The sequence below is a fragment of the Ranitomeya variabilis genome, chromosome 1 (assembly GCF_051348905.1).
Source record: "Ranitomeya variabilis isolate aRanVar5 chromosome 1, aRanVar5.hap1, whole genome shotgun sequence".
Taxonomy (NCBI): Eukaryota; Metazoa; Chordata; class Amphibia; order Anura; family Dendrobatidae; genus Ranitomeya; species Ranitomeya variabilis.
Window position 1 is genome coordinate 715,021,093 of NC_135232.1, and position 22,369 is coordinate 715,043,461.

The 22,369-nt window shown below is 47.4% G+C and overlaps 1 protein-coding gene across 17 annotated transcripts in view; it reads right to left on the minus strand.

Moving 5' to 3' along the window:
* The window catches only part of NRXN3 (neurexin 3), a 573,277-nt gene that overhangs the window by 401,045 nt on the left and 149,863 nt on the right, over positions 1-22,369 (minus strand). For all 17 annotated transcript variants that reach the window (XR_013216505.1, XR_013216504.1, XR_013216506.1 and 14 more), the window contains one exon: positions 2,814-3,115. Coding sequence is in view for 11 of the 17 variants with exons in the window: in XM_077267475.1 (XP_077123590.1) it covers positions 2,814-3,115 (302 nt within the window). In the remaining 6 variants the exon portion in view is untranslated. The remainder of the gene's footprint in view (positions 1-2,813; positions 3,116-22,369) is intronic.

Sequence of the window (22,369 nt, forward strand, 5' to 3'; positions counted from 1 at the left end):
CTTACCGCACCTCACAATTCACCCAGGAAGCCCTTCATCATGAGAGACAGCTGATAAATGGTAGGAAACAGCATGTAACCCCTCAGTGGCCTCTCCGGAATATGAAATGCCATGTCCCAGGAAAATAGCCGGCTGAACACATGATACGCACAATTAGTAGGCTTTTATAAGGACCCAGATAGAGCACAATACAGCGGGATAAGGCAGATGAGATGCCAATCTTTGCGGCACTGTGCCACGGGGCCAGCACATAGCTGCACAGGGGATGGTGGGGGCAGATTTGGATACGATGGATGTCCAGTATCAGATCAGTGCATGTGTTCAGCAGCTCGGACTACGACTCTAGAAGCACCTGAAGTTATGAGCTTAACCCTTCACTGACTAATTCCATATACATTCACAACAACCCTTAATAGCACCACAAACAACTACACAGCCCACCACTGGAAAAAGAGCCCCAAAGGATGGCAATTCCAACAAGCCAAGGAGACCACCATTAAAAAAGGAGGAGTGGGGACCGGAGTCTGGAGAGCAGGAAGGACGTTCTCGGGACTCCTTTACCCAATTCTCACTAGTCCTGAGAGGAAGGAAGAGCTGCTCATCCACGCATGCCTAAAGGTCCACTCCCCCACCGCTACAAGTCCTCAACCAGCCGCGCAAGTGATGACACATGAGGATGGAGAGGCAACACGTTAGTTTAAAAGGGAGAGATGGAGATGGGAAGGCTGGAGTGCTGATCGGCTGTGGAGTCAGAGGTCCCTCGTCAAAGAGCACAGAGAACCCTACAAGCAGCAAGACATCCCAAGTACTGAGGATGAGATCACGTCTGTACATCTCCACCACTGTCCAAGGAGCTAGGACCTCTCCAGACTTACTAAGGGACCACCTCAGACTATGCAGAGGATGAAGCCTCGTACACAAGGCTGGACCACACACCTACGATGTGCTCCATCACAAAAATACTAACCGCTCAAATGTTTTCATAGCTGATATCCTCCTCAATGTCAACATAAAAGGCATTGGGCATTTCCACATATTGTCCGGTGTAATGGAGAGTGGATGATAGAGGGGCCATAAATAACCTTCCCAACAAGCAGAGGTGAGTGATGGATATGTGTGACTGACACTACAGGCGTTTTATCTGTGTAAGGATTCCAGCACTAACCTGACATATACAGCCCTTCATTCCCCGCATTCTGCAATATCCAGCAACACGTACCACTTACCGTCATCAGTAGTAATGGGATGAGGTGGAGTGGCAGCACTTCTGTGACCTCTAATTGTTGGTGAATTTTCAGTAATTAATGTTCACTTAGGCAATGGGGTTCCTGGGAGAGGGGGGCTATAATTTTACAAGTTTTGATATTTGTAAGAAAGGTGATGTCTCAAAGTAATAATTGGGTGGGAAAAAAAAATTTAATAAAGTACACGGATCTCCGCCCTCGCCAGCACTCCAGCCTTCCCTGCCAACATGGAGACACATAGCATGCAGAGAAGTAATGGGGCCCATCAGGTGGCATTACTAGGGGCCCTCTGGCCCAGGACCACTGCCGATCCTCTAGGCAACAGTGTCTTCCTTTAGACCATCAGACACGGACCAGTCAAACAAATGACATGAGGTGCGAGGGGCTCCGGGGGAAAGGGGGTCTGGGTGGAGGATGGTAAAGTGAGAATGCCAGAGGGGGGCTCTAGATAACATATATCTGTCACGTATCTACAGATACGTACAGTACAGACAGAATATTTATTGTTTCCATGGCGGACGTGGGGGGTGAAATCAAAGGAGACATTGAAGATGTGAAGAAAAAGAGAAAGGAAAAACCACACCGCAAATCCAGAGTATTATTAGACAATAAGAATGATATCTACCAGACAATGTAGTTTGTTTACCATAGCGTGTCCAATGCCTGAGTGCTTTGCGGAAAAGTGGGGGGAAAAAAAAGCAAATTGAATAACTGTGAACAGAAGGGTCGTCAGATCCAACAACGCAAAATAACGAGAAAATAAAAGAGAACAGATAAAACAAAGGTGATCAGTTAGGATGTTAGTACACTGTGGAGAGGAGCTGGTTAGTAGCAATGACACATTACATGAATGGTTAGGGGTTAATCCTCCGCTGTAGCCGCCATTCTCCGCGCCGCCCCCTCCACACACACTCACACTTTGCCCGTTATGGCTTCCCGCACTCCTCATACTTACGCTCCCGTCCTGCACAAGCCTTTCCAGAATGAGTCACCATAACGCAGAAATTCACAGTCATCGTCTCAGTACAGCCCCCGACGTGTCCTCATGGACCTGCACCTTTGTAGTAGCACCAATGGCTACAAGAGGTAAGTAGCACCTCAAGAGGGCGAGTGTAGGGGTCAGTGACTGGACACACTCTCCCCAAAAGGGTCTATTTTCTACACCTCTCGTGATGGCGGCAGTCAGGACCCCCGGGCCGCTCACCCGCCTGCATTCCTGTCCTATCTCTATATATCTCTATCAGTCTCTCTCAGCATTTGCATAAAGATCCCTACTCCTAGGTGAGCAGATCTCTGCAGATTACCTACACTTCGCCTCGTGGGCATGGTTCTATCTAGTGGTCCTTATACACCGCAGTATGAGGATCAGGATGGTGTAAGTCTGGCTCCTTACACTACAGACCACTGCTGACAGCAGGGCCCTGGCTCACAAGCCTCAAGTTCCCAATGTCCTCTGTGCACGGGTCTAGCACACAGCCCTGATCATCGCCCTCCTGGTAGACCATGTACAGAGTCATAGTACCCGCTGGCCTCTAACCTGGCCCACCAGTGTTACCACGACCTCCTTACCTGGCGCAGGTTCCGAGTCACCTTCACGTCATGCCACTCATTATCGTTGAACTTATCGTTGGCTGGTTCCACGATGGCCTCAAAGGCACCAGAGCCCAGATTGATGACCAGCGAGACGGCACCACCCTTCAGTGCCAGGTTGACGTAGTCTGCAGACTTGCCGGTGTGGAGGATGAGCCCATTTCTCTGTCGGGTTTTGAAGGACAAGGTAATTTCATCGCTGCTGCTTTGGATTGGATTCTGGGACAGGTCGTAACATAAATACTCAGAGCCACGGAAGGTGGCCACGTTCTCCTCTCTTGCTGCCGGGTAAATAGAAAAGAGGTGTTAGACCAAAAGAATGGCAGGCTAGATACCTGCTGGTGGTACAGCACATCACGGCAATGACATTTCCATTACAATAACTATCATTGATGAAGGAGATCTGTGCTGGAGGGAGATGCTCGGACCTGAGGACACAGAACATGGATGGCCCAAAAGTGAAAAAACCCCAGAAAGGACAGGGAAAAGGTAACCCAATCACCACTCCATACAAACAGCCGAAAAAGGCCGCCGATCATTTCTGAATCCTGGGGCAGCAGAAGGGCCACAAACACAAGGACAATCTGCGCAAGGCGCATGAGGAATGGGAAGCTAAAATGACCAAATCTGCCGAGATTACATGCTAAGAGCAAAAGACAGAGATACCGATCTGTATAGCCGACCCATCCTCAGGAGATCCCACTACCTGTGTCCGTCTTTTCAAACTGAGCATGCGTGGAAGAATTTCCCATCAGGGAAATTCTCTCGCGCTCGCTCTCTTTCTCTTTTTACTATTGATGCTGCCTATGCAGCATCAATAGTAACAAGATATAATAAAAATAATTTAAAAAATTAAAAATCGCAATATTCTCACCTACCGGCGTCCCGCGCAGCGTTACCGATGCTCCTGGCAGCTAGCGTTCCTAGTAATACATTGCAAAATCTCGCGAGAAGTCGCGGTCTTGCGAGACCGCGACTTCTCGCGAGATTTTGCAATGTATTACTAGGAACGCTAGCTGCCAGGAGCATCGGTAATGCTGCGCGGGACGCCGGTAGGTGAGAATATTGCGATTTTTAATTTTTTAAATTATTTATAACCTGGTTTGTGTTGTGTATGCGCTTTTGCAGCAGAAAACCGCTGCAAAGACGCATACACAACAGGTGCACATAGCCTCGACGGGTCCGTCAGAAAGACGGGCCCAGTGCACCCGTCACAAACGTTTTGACACTATTTTGTTAACGTCCGTCGCTACGTCTCGGCGACGCAGCAGGACAGGAGAGTCCCGACGGAAGTGTGAAAGAGGCCACCTTTAATGAGTATGAGGGCCGCAAAATAACAAACTGGTGATAAAAAAAAAAGGAAAAAGCAAATCATGGTCCTGAGTCCAGTGCACACAGCAAATAGGTGACAAAAAGGTTAGAGAACATGTGTATAAAGCCTCACACGTCATCTAAAGCCTCAATCGCCACACGGAAAACGCCACCAACTAGTAATGATCACCCCGAATAATTGGCTTCCCAATGACGAGGTGACATAAGTCATGACATATATCACGTCCATGACCTACTCTTGTCACAGCACATGACGGACATGGGGAATAAGATAAGGCTGCTTTCACACATCAGTTTTTTGCCGTCAGGCACAATCCGGTGAATTTAGAAACAAAAGGATCCGGCAAAAGTTGCCGCCGGATCCGTTTTTTTTCTCATAGACTTGTATTAGTGACGGATTGCTGTTGACCTTGAGGAAGACACTTTAGGTGTCGATAAGCATGGTTCAGAGCACTTGCACAATCTATTATGCAACTTAGGGGATGACTTACTTAGCGTTTTTGGGGTAAGATATAAAGATCTTTGGTAAAGCCTTGTGAGAATTTCCATTCTCTTAGCGTGTGTGTGTGTGTGTGTGTGTGTGTGTGTGTGTGTGTGTGTGTGTGTGTGTGTGTGTGTGTGTGTGTGTGTGTGTGCGTGCAGTGACCTTATGTATAGGTTTTGTGTGACTAGGAACATCTGTCCTGAAGGCTGTAGGTACGCACCCAGGTGTTAATATGTATTTTCCTGGGACAAGTAGAATTCTGTCTCCAATCTCACCAGGGGGTCCTGCTAGAAGCCAAGAAGAAAGGTAACATTTGACACCTAGAGAGATGTTAATTACGGCCTGATAGTATCTCTGTGAGAGTTGTTACACAAAGGATCTCAAGAGAAAATAATATATTCATTGGGGGGCGCGGCCATGGTCTAATCAAAAACCAAGCAATTATGATATTAACCTGTGGGGCTGGTCTGCAAACCTGCCCTCCAGGCCAAAGCTATAAAGTAGACCTGATACCTAAAAAACGTGTTCACATACTGTAATGGGGGCAACCGAGCTGGTGTGATCCAATCTACATTCATCCTACCCTCAGGGAGCAGAAAGCAGACTACCAAGTTAGATGATTTCTGTAAGTTTTCTCCTGTTATTTCCAACATTAGACGGATTGTGACTGATGGCAAAAAACTGATGTGTGAAAGCAGCCTAAGGTGGAGGGACCCCCGGATGGACCCGGCGCCATGACCGCCTCATACATATCAAGGTCACAGAAATGTGCCTGCTGTTCCTGCTCTTTCCCAGCATGCCCCTGTGCTCGCTGTCTTTTCCATGTGAAGATCTCTGTCCCTTGTGGTAACAGACATTCAGCGTTCATGTAACCTGCATGTAGACACGGCTCTATGCCCAGCTAAAGTGTGCGATTACAGTAGGCGGCCCAGGGGAAAACTCAGGGGAAATGGAACACTTTAGTCTATTGGCCTCAGCACGTAGAAACATGAAATCAAGCGGCCTGCAGGGAGCAAGGGAGGGAGAGGAGGGGGCTACAGACACTCACATCAGAAGCCCCCTCAGGCACTCAAGACATAGCAACACAGGGAAAAACAAATGGAAACACAGGCCATGGAGAAATGATTTCCCCTCCATCATACAGCGCTGCTGATGGATAGTGCATCTGGGAGACTCTGCATTCACCCTGTGCAGGAGCCGCAGACGCTGCATTAATGGCATATGAATTACAGTCTCCTGGGAATCTGCAGCCGCTTCATAGGCTCTAATATCACGTTATATGCAATGATCACAGATCGCTGCTCATTGCTGCCCAGAAGAACATGAGCAGAACGCTGCGCCCAACCTCTACCCCACACCACGAGGAGGGAGTGAGGCACCATGGCCGGACTGTGGAATGTCACAGAGTATAAACAGTGGACTGTGTACGCTCTGCTTATGTGCACTGGACTGTGTACGCTCTGCTCCTGTGCACTGGACTGTGTACGCTCTGCTCCTGTGCGCCGGACTGTGTACGCTCTGCTCCTGTGCGCTGGACTGTGTACGCTCTGCTCCTGTGTGCCGGACTGTGTACGCTCTGCTTATGTGCCCTGGACCGTGTACGCTCTGCTCCTGTGCGCCAAACTGTGTAGGCTCTGCTCCTGTGCGCCGGACTGTGTACGCTCTGCTCCTGTGCGCCGGACTGTGTACGCTCTGCTCCTGTGCGCCGGACTGTGTACGCTCTGCTCCTGTGCGCCGGACTGTGTACGCTCTGCTCCTGTGCGCCGGACTGTGTACGCTCTGCTCCTGTGCGCCAGACTGTGTACTCTCTGCTCCTGTGCGCTGGACTGTGTACGCTCTGCTCCTGTGCGCCGGACTGTGTACACTCTGCTACTGTGCGCTGGACTATGTACACTCTGTTCCTCTGCGCCAGACTGTGTACGCTCTGCTTATGTGCACTGCACTGTGTGCGCTCTGCTCCTGTGTGCCGGACTGTGTACGCTCTGCTCCTGTGCGCTGGACTGTGTACGCTCTGCTCCTGTGTGCCGGACTGTGTACGCTCTGCTTATGTGCCCTGGACCGTGTACGCTCTGCTCCTGTGCGCCAAACTGTGTAGGCTCTGCTCCTGTGCGCCGGACTGTGTACGCTCTGCTCCTGTGCGCCGGACTGTGTACGCTCTGCTCCTGTGCGCCGGACTGTGTACGCTCTGCTCCTGTGCGCCGGACTGTGTACGCTCTGCTCCTGTGCGCCGGACTGTGTACGCTCTGCTCCTGTGCGCCAGACTGTGTACTCTCTGCTCCTGTGCGCTGGACTGTGTACGCTCTGCTCCTGTGCGCCGGACTGTGTACACTCTGCTACTGTGCGCTGGACTATGTACACTCTGTTCCTCTGCGCCAGACTGTGTACGCTCTGCTTATGTGCACTGCACTGTGTGCGCTGGACTGTGTACGCTCTGCTCCTGTGCGCCGGACTGTGTACGCTCTGATCCTGTGTGCTGGACTGTGTAAGCTCTGCTCCTGTGCACTGGACTGTGTAAGCTCTGCCCCTGTGCGATGGACTGTGTACGCTCGGCTTCTTAATCTTTATCCTGAGCCTTTTTAAAGCCTCCAAAGTCTGTTCTGCTGCGTGATCCTTCTCTAGAGCATGTGCTGCATCCTCATGCTCCCCAAAGAGCAGACCATCTTGCCTACTTCTTTTTGGTTCCACCTCCAGGACTGTTCTTCTGATCCTCTCCGAAAGTCCACACCATATTGCCTCTTACTCTAACTCCAGTGTCATTCCCAACTAAAACTTCTCCAGCGCCTGACCTGCCTCCTGATTCTTTCCTCAGCCTACCCTGCTTCCTGCTGCCTCTCCAAAGCCCATTCTCTTCTCAAGACCTTGTCCTACCATCCACTCCTGCAGCCATTGTCCTAATCTCCTGCACCTTGTCCATAAGATTATCCTGATTCACCTTCTACAGAAACTGTCCTGACTCCAGAGTCTCCTCCAGATTCGGTCCAACTTATCTCCAGAGCCTGTCCTGACTTCTAAAGCACGTTCTTCCTCCCGCTCCTCCTCCAGGGCCAGACCTGTCTCCAGCTCCTCCTCCAGGGCCAGACTTGCCTACACTCCTTCAAGGACAGACTTACCTCCCGCTCCTCCTTCAGGGACAGACCTGCCTCCCTCTCCCCCTCCAGCGACAGACCTGCCTACCGTTAATCATCTACGCTTCATCCTGCTTCCTGCCCCTCGGCCAGCCCTGCTTCCTGCTCCTCCTCCAGATTCGGTCCTGCCCCTGGGTCCAGAGCCTGTCCTGACACCTGCTTCGGAGCCAGACCTGCCTCCAGTCACTCGTCCAGGGACTGTCCTGCCTCCCGGTCAAGACTACAGGGATCTTGTGTCCGTCCCCCGCTGACATCTGTCTGTCTTTTAAACTACCTGGTAACCATTCTGCTATGGGCATGGCCCTCTATAGTCTCTCACCTCTAAATTCTCAAATAACTCGCATTCATCTTCTCCCTTCAGGAAAAAATGTTACAGAATAAAGGTCAAGATTTTATTTATTTTTTACATGTCCAACACATTTTTCCCTTAAAAGACACTCTCTGTTGTCCTCCTAAAGTTCTGCAGGGAGGTGATCTGCAGCAGCTGGAGCAGACAAGTTCTCAGATGATTGGGAGAGCAGGAGGCAATCTGTAAGATGCTTCACTACACAATAAAGACTTTTTGCTGTGTTAAATATGGCTAATCGAACATGGTTGTGCTTACATTAAGCTCTGCAGAAAATGCACTTGAGAATTGAGGGCAGGAAAGCATTTCAATAGAAAATCAGGCAGAGATAGAGAGGGGAAAGGGGGTGACTGAGGCAGAGATAGAGATAGGGCCACTTGCTGCAATAAACAGAGAAATACAGACAATCAAGATGAAATAAAAGAGAAAAACTGTGGTCACACAGAATCTAAATTGTTTCTGAGCTTCCCCACACATACTCTCCTAGCTAATATTTCTTAGTCCAGGCCTATCTCTATAGAAGCAGATTCCACTTCTCCACAGATACCCAGGACATGAAGATATAGACTCTAAGATCAAGAGAGATCATCTCTACAAAGACCCAGGACATAAAGAGACAGTGTCTAGGATCCAGAGAGACCATCTGTACAATGACCCAGGACATGAAGAGACAGCATCTAGGATCCAGAGAGATCATCTTTATAAAGGCACAGAACACGAAGAGACAGCGTCTAAGATCAAGTGAGATCATCTCTATAAAGATGCAGATCATGAAGAGACAGCGTCTAGGATCTAGTGAGATCATCTCTGCAAAGACCCACGACATGAAGAGACAGCGTCTAGGATCCAGAAAGATCATCTCTACAATGACCCAGGACATGACGAGACAGCATCTAGGATCCAGAGAGATCATCTTTATAAATGCCCAGGACACGAAGAGACAGCGTCTAAGATCCAGTGAGATCATGTTTATAAACATGCAGGACATGAAGAGATAGCATCTAGGATCCAGAGAGATCATCTATATAAAGGCCCAGAACATGAAGAGACAGTATCTAAGATCCAGTGAGATCATCTTTATCAAGATGCAGGACATGAAGAGACAGCATCTAGGATCCAGAGAGATCATCTATATAAAGGCCCAGAACATGAAGAGACAGTATCTAAGATCCAGTGAGATCATCTTTATCAAGATGCAGGACATGAAGAGACAGCATCTAGGATCCAGAGAGATCATCTATATAAAGGCCCAGAACATGAAGAGACAGTATCTAAGATCCAGTGAGATCATCTTTATCAAGATGCAGGACATGAAGAGGCAGCATCTAGGATCTAGTGAGATCATCTCTATAAAGATGCAGGACATGAAGAGACAGTGTCTAGGATCCAGAGAGATCATCTCTACAATGACCCAGGACATGAAGAGACAGCATCTAGGATCCAGAGAGATCATCTGTATAAAGACCCAGTACATGAAGAGACACCATCTATCATCATCTCTATAAAGATATAGGACATGAAAAGACAGCATCTAGGATCCAATGAGTTAATCTCTATAAAGATGCAGGACATGAAGAGAGTGTCTAGGATCTAGTGAGATCATCTCTACAAAGACCCAGGACATGAAGATACAGCGTCTAGGATCTAGAGAGATCATCTCTACAATGACCCAGGACATGAAGAGACAGCATCTAGGATCCAGAGAGATCATCTTTATAAAGGCCCAGAACATGAAGAGACAGTATCTAAGATCCAGTGAGCTCATCTTTATAAAGATGCAGGACATGAAGATACAGTCTCTAGGATCTAGAGAGATCATCTCTACAATGACCCAGGACATGAAGAGACAGCATCTAGGATCCAGAGAGATCATCTGTATAAAGACCCAGTACATGAAGAGACACCATCTATCATCATCTCTATAAAGATATAGGACATGAAAAGACAGCATCTAGGATCCAATGAGTTCATCTCTATAAAGATGCAGGGCATGAAGAGAGTGTCTAGGATCTAGTGAGATCATCTCTACAAAGACCCAGGACATGAAGATACAGCGTCTAGGATCTAGAGAGATCATCTCTACAATGACTAGGATCTAGGATCCAGAGAGATCATCTTTATAAAGGCCCAGAACATGAAGAGACAGTATCTAAGATCCATTTAGATCATCTTTATAAAGATGCAGGACATGAAGATACAGCGTCTAGGATCTAGATAGATCATCTCTACAATGACCCAGGACATGAAGAGACAGCATCTAGGATCCAGAGAGATCATCTTTATAAAGGCCCAGAACATGAAGAGACAGTATCTAAGATCCAGTGAGATCATCTTTATCAAGATGCGGGACATGAAGAGACAGCATCTAGGATCTAGTGAGATCATCTCTATAAAGATGCAGGACATGAAGAGACAGTGTCTAGGATCCAGAGACATCAGCTTTACAAAGTCCCGGGACATGAAGAGACCGTGTCTCAGAGAGATCATCTCTACAAAGACTCAGGACATGAAGAGACCGCGTCTATGATCCAGAGAGTTCATCTCTACAAAGACCCAGGACATGAAGAGACCATGTCTCAGATCCAGTGAGATCATCTCTATAAAAATGCAGGACATGAAGAGACAGTGTCTAGGATCCAGAGACATCAGCTTTACAAAGACCCGGGACATGAAGAGAGAGTGTCCAGGATCCAGAGAGATCATCTGTATAAAGACCCAGTACATGAAGAGACACCATCTATCATCATCTCTATAAAGATATAGGACATGAAAAGACAGCATCTAGGATCCAATGAGTTCATCTCTATAAAGATGCAGGGCATGAAGAGAGTGTCTAGGATCTAGTGAGATCATCTCTACAAAGACCCAGGACATGAAGATACAGCGTCTAGGATCTAGAGAGATCATCTCTACAATGACACAGGACATGAAGAGACAGCATCTAGGATCCAGAGAGATCATCTTTATAAAGGCCCAGAACATGAAGAGACAGTATCTAAGATCCAGTGAGATCATCTTTATCAAGATGCGGGACATTAAGAGACAGCATCTAGGATCTAGTGAGATCATCTCTATAAAGATGCAGGACATGAAGAGACAGTGTCTAGGATCCAGAGACATCAGCTTTACAAAGTCCCGGGACATGAAGAGACCGTGTCTCAGATCCAGAGAGATCATCTCTACAAAGACTCAGGACATGAACAGACCGCGTCTATGATCCAGAGAGTTCATCTCTACAAAGACCCAGGACATGAAGAGACCGTGTCTCAGATCCAGTGAGATCATCTCTATAAAAATGCAGGACATGAAGAGAGGGATCTAGGATCTAAAGAGATCATCTCCATAAAGACCCAGGACATGAAGAGACAGTGTCCACTATCCAGAGAGATCATCTCCATAAAGATCCAGGACATGAAGAGACCCAGTGAGGTCATCATTATAAAGTTACAGGACACGAAGAAAGAGAATCTAGGATCCAAAAAGATAAGATCATCTCTATAAAGACCCAGGATATGAAGAGACAGTGTCCAGGACCCAGGGAGATCATCTCTACAAAAACCAGGACATTAAACAAAAAAATTGTTAACACCTTATAGGGTCAATACATTCTATAAAGAAATACATATATTTCTATGAGACCATTTGATGAACCCCAGTGCAACAAAAGAAAATGAGTGGGAGCCACTCACATGTGTAGCAAAACCAACCACCAGAACTATAGACCAAACTCAAAGAAATTAGTAGCACGGATATACGTTTAAAAATATTACTTTATTTGCAGTGGTTACAACATATTTTGTGTGCACATGTTTGAAAACAAAAAATAATAGGCGACATATATAAAAAATCACCAATATATAAAAACCTAAATAGGCATAAGGGGCACCATAAAAGGATAGGATATTACGCAGGGCTCCTACAGATAAAATCTAAGTGTAAAAAAAGGGGGAAGGGTATTCCGCAAGTGACCTCAAAATTATGTGAACTCAAGATATGAAGCAATAATAGTATCCCACAGCATGAGCATATATATAAGGCAAAAAATTGTGCAAAGTGCAATGTGCCATATAATAGAAAAAGGGGGAAGGGGTAATTAGGAGTTGTGGGTTGTGCGCATTGTTTGGATCTGGTGGCGCCTTAAAGGTACAGGAACTCTTAATTACCCCTTCCCCCTTTTTTCTATTATATGGCACATTGCACTTTGCACAATTTTTTGCCTTATATACTGTACATGCTCACGCTGTGGGATACTATTATTGCTTCATATCTTGAGTTTTTTCACATAATTTTGAGGTCACTTGCGGAATACCCTTTCCCCTTTTTTTACACTTAGATTTTATCTGTAGGAGTCCTGCGTAATATCCTATCCTTTTATGGTGCCCCTTATGCCTATTTAGGCTTTTATATATTGGTGATTTTTTATATATGTCACCTATTATTTTTTGTTTTCAAACGTGCACACAAAATATGTTGTAACCACTGCAAATAAAGTAATATTATTAAACGTATATCCGTGCTACTAATTTCTTTGAGTTTGGTCTATAGTTCTGGTGGTTGGTTTTGCTGCAAAGACCAGGACATGAAGAGACAGCATCTAGGATTCAGTGAGATCATCTCTAAAAAGACCCAGAACATGAAGATACAGTGTCCACGATCCAGAGAGATCTCTACAAAGATCCAGGAAATGAAGATGCGGCATCTAGGATCCAGAGAGATAATCTCTACAAAGACTCAGAACATGAAGATACAGCGTCTAAGATCCAATGAGATCATCTTTATAAAAACGCAGGACGTGAAGAGACAGTGTCAACGATCCAGAGAGATCATCTCTACAAAGATCCAGGACATGAAGACGTGGCGTCTAGGATCCAGAGAGATCATCTCTACAAAGACCTAGGACATGAAAAGACAGTGTCTAGGATCCAGTGAGATCAACTCTATAGAGGCGAAGGACATGAAGAGAAAGCATCTAGGATCCAGAGAGATCATCTCCATAAAGACCCATGACATGAAGAGACAACGTCTAAGATCCAGTGAGATCATCTCTACGAAGCTCCAGACGTGAAGACACAGAGTCTATGATCCAGAGAGATCATCTCTACAAAGACCCAGGACACGAAGAGACAGGGTCTAGAATTCAGTGCGATCATCTGTATAAAGATGTAGGACATGAAGAGAAAGCATCTAGGATCCAGAGAGATCATCTCCATAACATAGGATCCAGAACATAAAGAGAGAGTTCAGGATCTGGGGAGATCTCACCCATCTATAAAGACCTATCACATGAAGTAACTGCATCCAGGATCAGGAGAAATGTTCTCACTATAAAGACCCAGAACATTAAAAGACCACATCAAAGATCTGGTGACCCCTCACTCAAAAATAACAACCAAGAATATAAAGAGAGAGTGTTCAGAATCTGTTGAGATCTTCTCTCTATATAACCCAGAACATGAAAAAAGTATGTTTTGTCTCGTGAGATCCTAATTGTCTCAAAAATAGTAGGGTACAAGCATATCACATCAGGGGATCCTATAAAAGTAATCATCTGATATTAACTAAATCATCTAAGAACATAAAATGGTTGGACATCTGGACATGAAGAGCAGATTGAATGAAAGCCAATAACTAAAAAGACATTGTGTCTTATCAGACTGGATCCCAGCAGAAGAGTGAAATGTGAACGCAGTCTGATGACTTCATCACTCAGTGTCTGCTCAGAATTAATTGATGCCTGCTGTCACCTCACCAGCTACAAAGTAATCATCTAATGTTTGTGATGTGAATTAAAATATGGCTACCTTTTTAAGGGAATCAGATTGGAAGAGTGCCTACATGAGAGACAAAGGGCACCCTGAGCATTTCTAGCTCTGTCATCGTCGCAGAGCGTGGATCTCGCCCAAGTAGCCTGTGTCCTTGACAGCTGGAAGGGGACACGTGCAGTTTTACTCGCTCGCCAGCAGAGGGGCCCCTGCAGTCAGATTTGCGGAGAGCTGCTGATAAACATAACAATGATTCCAAAATAATTCTAAAAATAAATGAAGCGTGGTACTACACACGAGGCGGGGAAAGGGATACTTAAAGGGGCACCATAAATATTCAGAAATTCAAATGCACAAGACTGCATGTAACGTGTCAGAAACCTATGATGGGACATACTCCTCCTCTGCAGCTGATGACATCTACAATGATATTAGTCCGAGCTGACAGATGGGGTTTTCTGATAGTACTAGTGCAGGTGCAGACAGAGTCCCTCAAAATGCCTGGCCCCTCTGTATCAGTCTGTAATTGTTAGTTTGCTTACTGTAAGTGATATCTGTAATTTGTATGTAACCCCTTCTCATGTACAGCACCATGGAATCAATGGTGCTATATAAATAATAATAATTATTATTGGCTCCACCTGATCATCCTAAAGTTGCCATCATGGAGGCAGAATATTGAAAAGACGAAGAACGTTATCACAGGGACATGAAAGTCTACAGAGTTCTGCAAATAGGGGAGTAAAACAAAGGGCTACATGACAGAGGCACAAGTGACTGAAAGCTGAGAAATGGCAAGACACCGAAGAAGACTGGAAGAGCAAGACAGCGGGAAGAACGCGACACAGTAGAGAACAGGAAGCCTGAGAAACACCGGCGAGGGCAGGATGAGCGCAGCACAGAGTACGGGAATAGTGAGAAACACCGGTGAGGATGGGAAGAGCGAGACACAGAGGAGGAAAAGAAAAGGAGAAACATAAGGAAGGACTGGAAGAGCGAGACACCTAGGCAAGGACATGAAGAGAGAGAAACACTGATGAGGATGTGAAGAGCGAGGCACTGGCGAGGATGGGAATACTGAGGCACTGGTGAGGCCGGAAAGAATGAAGCACCAGAGAAGACGGGAAGAGCGATAAACACTGACGAGAATGGGAAGAGCGAGGCATTGGCAACAAGAACGGGAAGAGCAAGAAACAGGATGACATGAAAAGCGAGGCACTGGCGAGAAGAGTGCGATACCGGCCAAGGGGTGGGCACTAGAACCACTGAAGGCATAACATTACAAGGTATAGTTTCTAATACAAGAGCCCAAAACTCATCCTGCAGGTACTACAAATTATATTATTATAGCAGCTCTTGAAAGCTTGGCTTAAAGGGAATCTGTCACCCCATTTTTGGCCTATAAGCTGCGGCCACCGCCATCAGGGGCTTATCTACAGCCAGGGCCGGACTGGGACTAAAATTCAGCCCTGGCATTTGAAGTTACACAGGCCCACTTGTCACATGGTGACTGTATGATATCTTTGTACACTTGTAGGTTACAAGAAGTGAGGGGAGTGTAACACGACTATATAACATATAATCACAGCTGTATCCAGCATTACAGCTCAGTCCTATTTATTGCTTTTAGTTGCAGTACCAAGAAAAGCAGCTACTTTACCTACATAATTGGATCTCGCAGATAATGAAGGGATTGTGGAACCTCATTCTGATGCTCCATAATCTTTGCCTACAGCGACTTTTGGTTCCGCTGCGCAGCTCGAGATTCGGTGACTCTGAAGAGCGGTGACATCAGTAATGTCACCGCTCTTCAGATATTCCGGGTCTTGCGCTGAGCTCGGCGACTGTGAACAGCGGTATTGTTACTACCGTCACCGCTCTTCAGAGTCGCTGGGTCTCGCCAGGTCCTGGGCTAGTAGTGGGGGTGTCTGATAGACACCTCTCCATTACTTACTCCAGGGATTGATAGCAGCTGACATTACGCAGCTGACATCAACCCTAAAAATCATTAGACATACCAGAATTAAATGTTCTGGCGGCTGGGAAAAGCACAGTAGAGTTAGCGCTATTCCCAGGCGCCGGGTGCTAATTACAACTGTCATTATCCTTGCCTGGTCTCCCTGCGAAGCATTTCTGTTGTATTTACATGCGCTGATCTCAGGCCACTAAACGAGTGTGATCGACAATAGTGAAGTCGTTCGCTTGTTTCCCAACCTCTTTACACCAACTGAGAAAGAATGAAGGGAACAGAAGAATCACAATTAGATCAATCTGTCCCCATACAGTATCATATTATCAGCAGCACAACTACAGTATACATCGGTGATGTGCTGCTGAGAACAAAGATTTCTGTTCCCACATAAACAATCCAATCACTCGATGAATAGGCAGCATTTTGCTTGTTTAGTATAATACACCCCATAGTCCTCCATATATTATAATGTGCACCTCAGTCCTCCATATAGTATAATACACTCCTCAGTGCTCCATATAGTATAATACACTCCTCAGTTCTCCATATAGTATAATACACTCCTCAGTCCTCCATATAATATAATACACTCAGGCTCGGACTGGCCCACCGGAGAACCAGAGGATTCTCCGGTGGGCCCAGGCACTGACACCTGCTGGCCTACTGGCCAGCAGCTGCCTAGGGCCCCCACTGCTCCAGGGGCCCCCCCCCCGGCCGCCCGCCCGCCTCCCACCCACCCTCCTTGAAGACGATACTCACCCTGCTCCAGCGATGGTCTCGGCATCTGCAGCTCGTCCTGAATGAGCGGTCACGTGGTACCGCTCATTAAGGTCATGAATATGCGCATATTCATGACCTTAATGAGCGGTATCACATAACCGCTCACGCAGGAAGAAGGTGCTGCGCCGGGAGTCAGAGCCAGAGGGATGTCGGCACGGCCGTGCAGTGTGGGACAGGTGAGTATGAGGGACGGGGGGATGAAGGAGGACAGCCGGCGTGCCGTGCAAGATGGGAGCGGGAGCGGAGAGATAAGCCATGCATACGGGGGGATATGAGCCATGCATACAGGGGGGAAGATGAGCCATGCATACAGCAGGGGGGGGATATGAGCCATGCATACAGGGGGGATATGAGCCATGCATACAGAGGGGGAAATATGAGCCATGTATACAGGAGGGGGAATATGAGCCATGCATACAGGAGGGGGGATATGAGCCATGCACACGGGGGGGGGGGGGGAATATGAGCCATGCATACGGGGGGGGGAATATGAGCCATGCATACAGGAGGGGGAATATGAGCCATGCATACAGGGGGGAATATGAGCCATGCATACGGGGGGGGATATGAGCCATGCATACAGGAGGGGGAATATGAGCCATGCATACAGGAGGGGGAATATGAGCCATGCATACAGGGGGGAACATGAGCCATGCATACAGGAGGGGGAATATGAGCCATGCATACAGGAGGGGGAATATGAGCCATGCATACAGGAGGGGGAATATGAGCCATGCATACAGGAGGGGGAATATGAGCCATGCATACAGGGGGGGATATGGGCCATGCATACAGGAGGGGGAATATGAGCCATGCATACAGGAGGGGGGGATATGAGCCATGCATATGGGTTGGGAGGGAGATAAGCCATGCATACAGGAGGGGGGTCATTACACAGTATTGAGCATCATGTGGGATCATTATACAGTATGGAGAACTGTGTGTGGCCATTATACAGTATTGAGCATCATGTGTGGCCGTTATACAGTATGGAGCATCATGTGTGGCCAATGGACATTATACAGTATGGAGCATCATGTGTGGCCATTATACAGTATGGAGCATCATTTGTGGCCATTATACAGTATTGAGCATTATGTGGGATCATTATACAGTATGGAGAACTGTGTGTGGTCGTTATACAGTATGGAGCACTATGTGTGGCCATTATACAGTATGGAGCATCATGTGTGGCCATTATACAGTATGGAGCATCATTTGTGGCCATTATACAGTATTGAGCATTATGTGGGATCATTATACAGTATGGAGAACTGTGTGTGGCCGTTATACAGTATGGAGCACTATGTGTGGCCATTATACAGTATGGAGCACTCTGTGGCCGTTATACACTATGGAGCATCATGTGTGGCCATTATACAGTATTGAGCATCATGTGTGACCATTATACAGTATGGAGAACTGTGTGTGGCCATTATACAGTATGGAGCATCATGTGTGGTGGCCGTTATACAGTATTGAGCATCATGTGTGGCCATTATACAGTACTGTGTGGCCATATTTTTGTTTGCTTATAATTATTGTATATAAAACAGTGTGATCAGCAGTGCTAAATGGCTGTGGTTGGGACGTGGATATGGGTGTGACTAGTTGTGAAATGGGTGTGGTCAGAGGCGTGGCCTAAAATTTGCCGCGGCGCACTACACGCGCTGCAAACTTTATACCTCCTTCCTCATAGTATAATGCACCACCATTGTCATCCATGTAGTACAATTCACTTCCCATAGTATAATGCACCCCATAGTTCTTCTTACAGTATAATGTATTCCCCATAGTCCTCGATACAGTATAATGCAGCCCACATATAGTATAATCATGCCAACACCAGGGTATAATGCAGCCACCCTACAGAATATATTGTAGCCCCCTGAGTATAATGTAACCCCCCCAGAGAATATAATGCAGCCCCCTCATATAGTATAATGCAGCCCCTGCATATATATGATAGCCCCCTCATAGAGCATAATGCAGCCCCCCATAGAATATAATGTAGCCCCACCATAGAATACAATGTAGCCCTCCTCATATAGTATAATGCAGCTCCCCATAGAATATAATGTAGCCCCCTCATAGAGTATGACGCAATCACCCCTCATAGAATATAATACAGCCCCCCATAGAATATAATGTAGCCCCAAGAGAATGTAATACAGTCCCCCATAAAATGTAATACAGCCCCCCATAGACTATAATACAGCCCCCCATAGAATATAATACAGCACCCCATAGAATGTAATACAGCCCACCTCCCCACAGAATATAATACAACCCCCCATGGGAATATAATGTAGCCCCCATAGAATGTAATACAGCCCCCCATAGAATGTAATACAGCCCAGCCCCCATTGAATATAATACAGCACAGCCCCCATAGAATGTAATACAGCACAGCCCCCACAGAATGTAATACAGCACAGCCCCCATTTAATGTAATAAAGCCCCCCATAGAATGTAATACAGCCCTTCCCCATAGAATGTAATACAGCACAGCCCCCATAGAATGTAATACAGTCCCCCCATAGAATGTAATGCAGCCAGCCCCCATAGGATGTAATGCAGCCAGCCCCCATAGAATATAATAACGCCCCCCCAATAGAATGTAAAGCAGCCAGCCCCATAGAATGTAATGCAGCCAGCCCCATAGAATGCAATGCAACCAGCCCCATAGAATGTAATGCAGCCAGCCCCCATAGAATGTAACGCAGCCAGCCCCATAGAATGCAATGCAACCAGCCCCATAGAATGTAATGCAGCCAGCCCCCATAGAATGTAATGCAGCCAGCCCCCAGAGAATGTAATGCAGCCAGCCCCCATAGAATGTAATGCAGCCAGCCCCAATAGAATGTAATAAAGCCCCCACCTATAGAATGTAATACAGCACAGCCCCCATAGAATGTAATACAGCCCCCCCAATTGCCCCACACACTGATATATTAAAAAAAAAAAAAAAACACTAAAAAAACACTCTCCACACCTCTCCTCGTGCCCCACGCTGCTCCCGGCTCCGGTCTCAGCAGCTGCAGTCTGCCCGGCTACACAGCAGGTGCGCGATGATATGACGTCATCGCGCACCCGCAGTGTCAGCGCGAGGCAGAGCGGGGAATGATGGGAGAGGGAGCAACGCTCTCTCCTCCATCATTGCATTCAACTGTACCAGCGGGAGGAGTCGGCCCTGGCGCCGCTGATAGCGGCAGCGGCCCACTCCTGACACCGGCCCTTCTGGCATTTGCCAGAAGTGCCTGATGGCCAGTCCGGCCCTGTCTACAGCATTCTGTAATGCTGTAGATAAGCCCCCAATGTAACCTGAAAGAAATAAAGGTTATATTATACTCACCCAGGGGCGGTCCGGTGCGGTCCGGGTCCAATGGGTATCGCAGGGCCGGGTCCAGTGCCTCCCATCTTCTTACGATGTCGTCCTCTTCTTGTCTTCCTGCCACAGCTGCGGCGCAGGCATAATTCTCTGCCCTGTTGAGGGCAGAGCAAAGTACTTCAGTGCGCAGGCGCCGGGAAAAGTCAGAGAGGCCCGGCGCCTGCGCACTGCAGTACTTTGCTCCGCCCTCAACAGGGCAGATCAGTACGCCTGCGCAGGAGCTGTGGCAGGAAGCAAAGAAGAGGACATCATCATAAGAAGATGGGAGGCCCTGGACCGCATCAGGACCGCCCCTGACTGAGTATAATATAACTTGTTTTTCTTATCTTTCAGGTTACATCGGGGGGGGGGGGGGGGGGGCTTATCTACAGCATTACAGAATGCTGATGGCGGTGGCCGCAGCTTATAGGCCAAAAATGGGGTGACAGATTTGCTTTAGTTTTATAGATAATACAAGTGCTGAAGGAAGGTAGAGATAAAGGACAATGGAAAGATGATGCTATCAGCAGACATACATAGAAGAAAGAGGACCCCTCAGCAAGAATGAAAATAGACCCACATGGTGTGTTAGGGGCCGCATAGGAGCGGTGGTCTGTATCTATGGTGTGTGAGGGGCCCCATAGGAGAGGTGGTCTGTCTCTATGGTGTGTGAGGGGCTGTAACAGCTTGTAACTCCCCCGGCATGTGTCCGTGGAATGTAATCAGGCCTGAGTCAACAACCAGTGGGGGAAGTCTGTCTTTGTTCTCCTCAGCATAGGACTTAAGGTACCGTCACATTTAGCGACGCTGCAGCGATCTAGACAACGATGCCGATCGCTGCAGTGTTGCTGTATGGTCGCTGGAGAGCTGTCACACAGACAGCTCTCCAGCGACCAACGATGCCGAAGTCCCCGGGTAACCAGGGTAAACATCGGGTTACTAAGTGCAGGGCCGCGCTTAGTAACCCGATGTTTACCCTGGTTACCAGTGTAAATGTAAAAAAAACCAAACACTACATACTTGCATTCCGGTGTCTGTCGGGTCCCCCGGCGTTCTGCTTCCCTGCACTGTAAGCGCCGGCCGTAAAGCAGAGCGGTGACGTCACCGCTGTGCCCTGCTTTACGGCCAGCCGGCGCTGACACAGTGCAGGGAAGCAGAACGCCGGGGGACCCGACAGACACTGGAATGTAAGTATGTACTGTTTGTTTTTTTTACATTTACACTGGTAACCAGGGTAAATATCGGGTTACTAAGCGCGGCCCTGCGCTTAGGAACCCGATGTTTACCCTGGTTACCAGTGAAGACATCGCTGAATCGGCGTCACACACGCCGACTCAGCGATGTCTGCGGGAGATCCAACGACGAAATAAGGTGCTGGCCTTCTAGCTCCGACCAACGATGTCACAGCAGGATCCTGATCGCTGCTGCGTGTCAAACACAACGATATCGCTATCCAGGACGCCGCAACGTCACGGATCGCTAGCGATATCATTGTTAAGTTGTTCAGTGTGAAGGTACCTTTATTCTAAACACAAGCTTGTACCTTCTGGAAACTTCTGAAGTTAACCACATAGTCAAAAGTAGGTGGGAGCCCTCCCCCATGGAGAAGTGGATCCCAAGACACAACAATAGACACATGGTTTGGCCCAGGGAGTTGGGTGTTGATGGGCCAGGGGCTAGGATCTATTGCTGAGGTGAGATCCTGGTGCCCGTGTGTGGAGGGTTGAAAGCTGCCACGTGGAATGGTGTTATGTCCCTCATCGGTTGGGTCCATTGAACTTATCCCAGAATTATTTGTGTTTTCCCTGTTCCAATAAATCTTATTGGATTGTTTATCGGCCTGATGTCTCTTCCTGCTCTGTCGCATACCCCATCACTGGGGCCCCATAGGAGCGGTGCTCTGTCTCTATGGTGTGTGGGGGGGGGGGGGGCCCACAGGAGAGGTGATCAGTCTCTATGGTGTGTGAGGGGTAAGAAAATGGGGAGGTTAGAGGGATATCACTCAGACATCTAAGGAAACTCCACAGAACAGATTTCCTACGTCTGATGTATACTGGTCCTACCTTGGGGTCAAGTAGCCATTTCTCGAGACGACCCCCTTCCTGTCAGATGAAACAGTTACTGTACATGGGGAGGAGGCAGCGATATTTGTGCAACTCTTTTCATCCCCTCTATGTAGGTTCTGCAAATAGTTTAGCTCCTACATTTACCATAAATCAGAATACCCCATAAGAAGAGATGACAAGCCGATGAAAGACATCCAATGGATTATAGATGGAAAAGATGGGATTAGAAGATAAAGGGAAAGAAACCATTTCTCCACAGTTCATATATGAGATCATAGAGCCGCCTCATTTCACACCA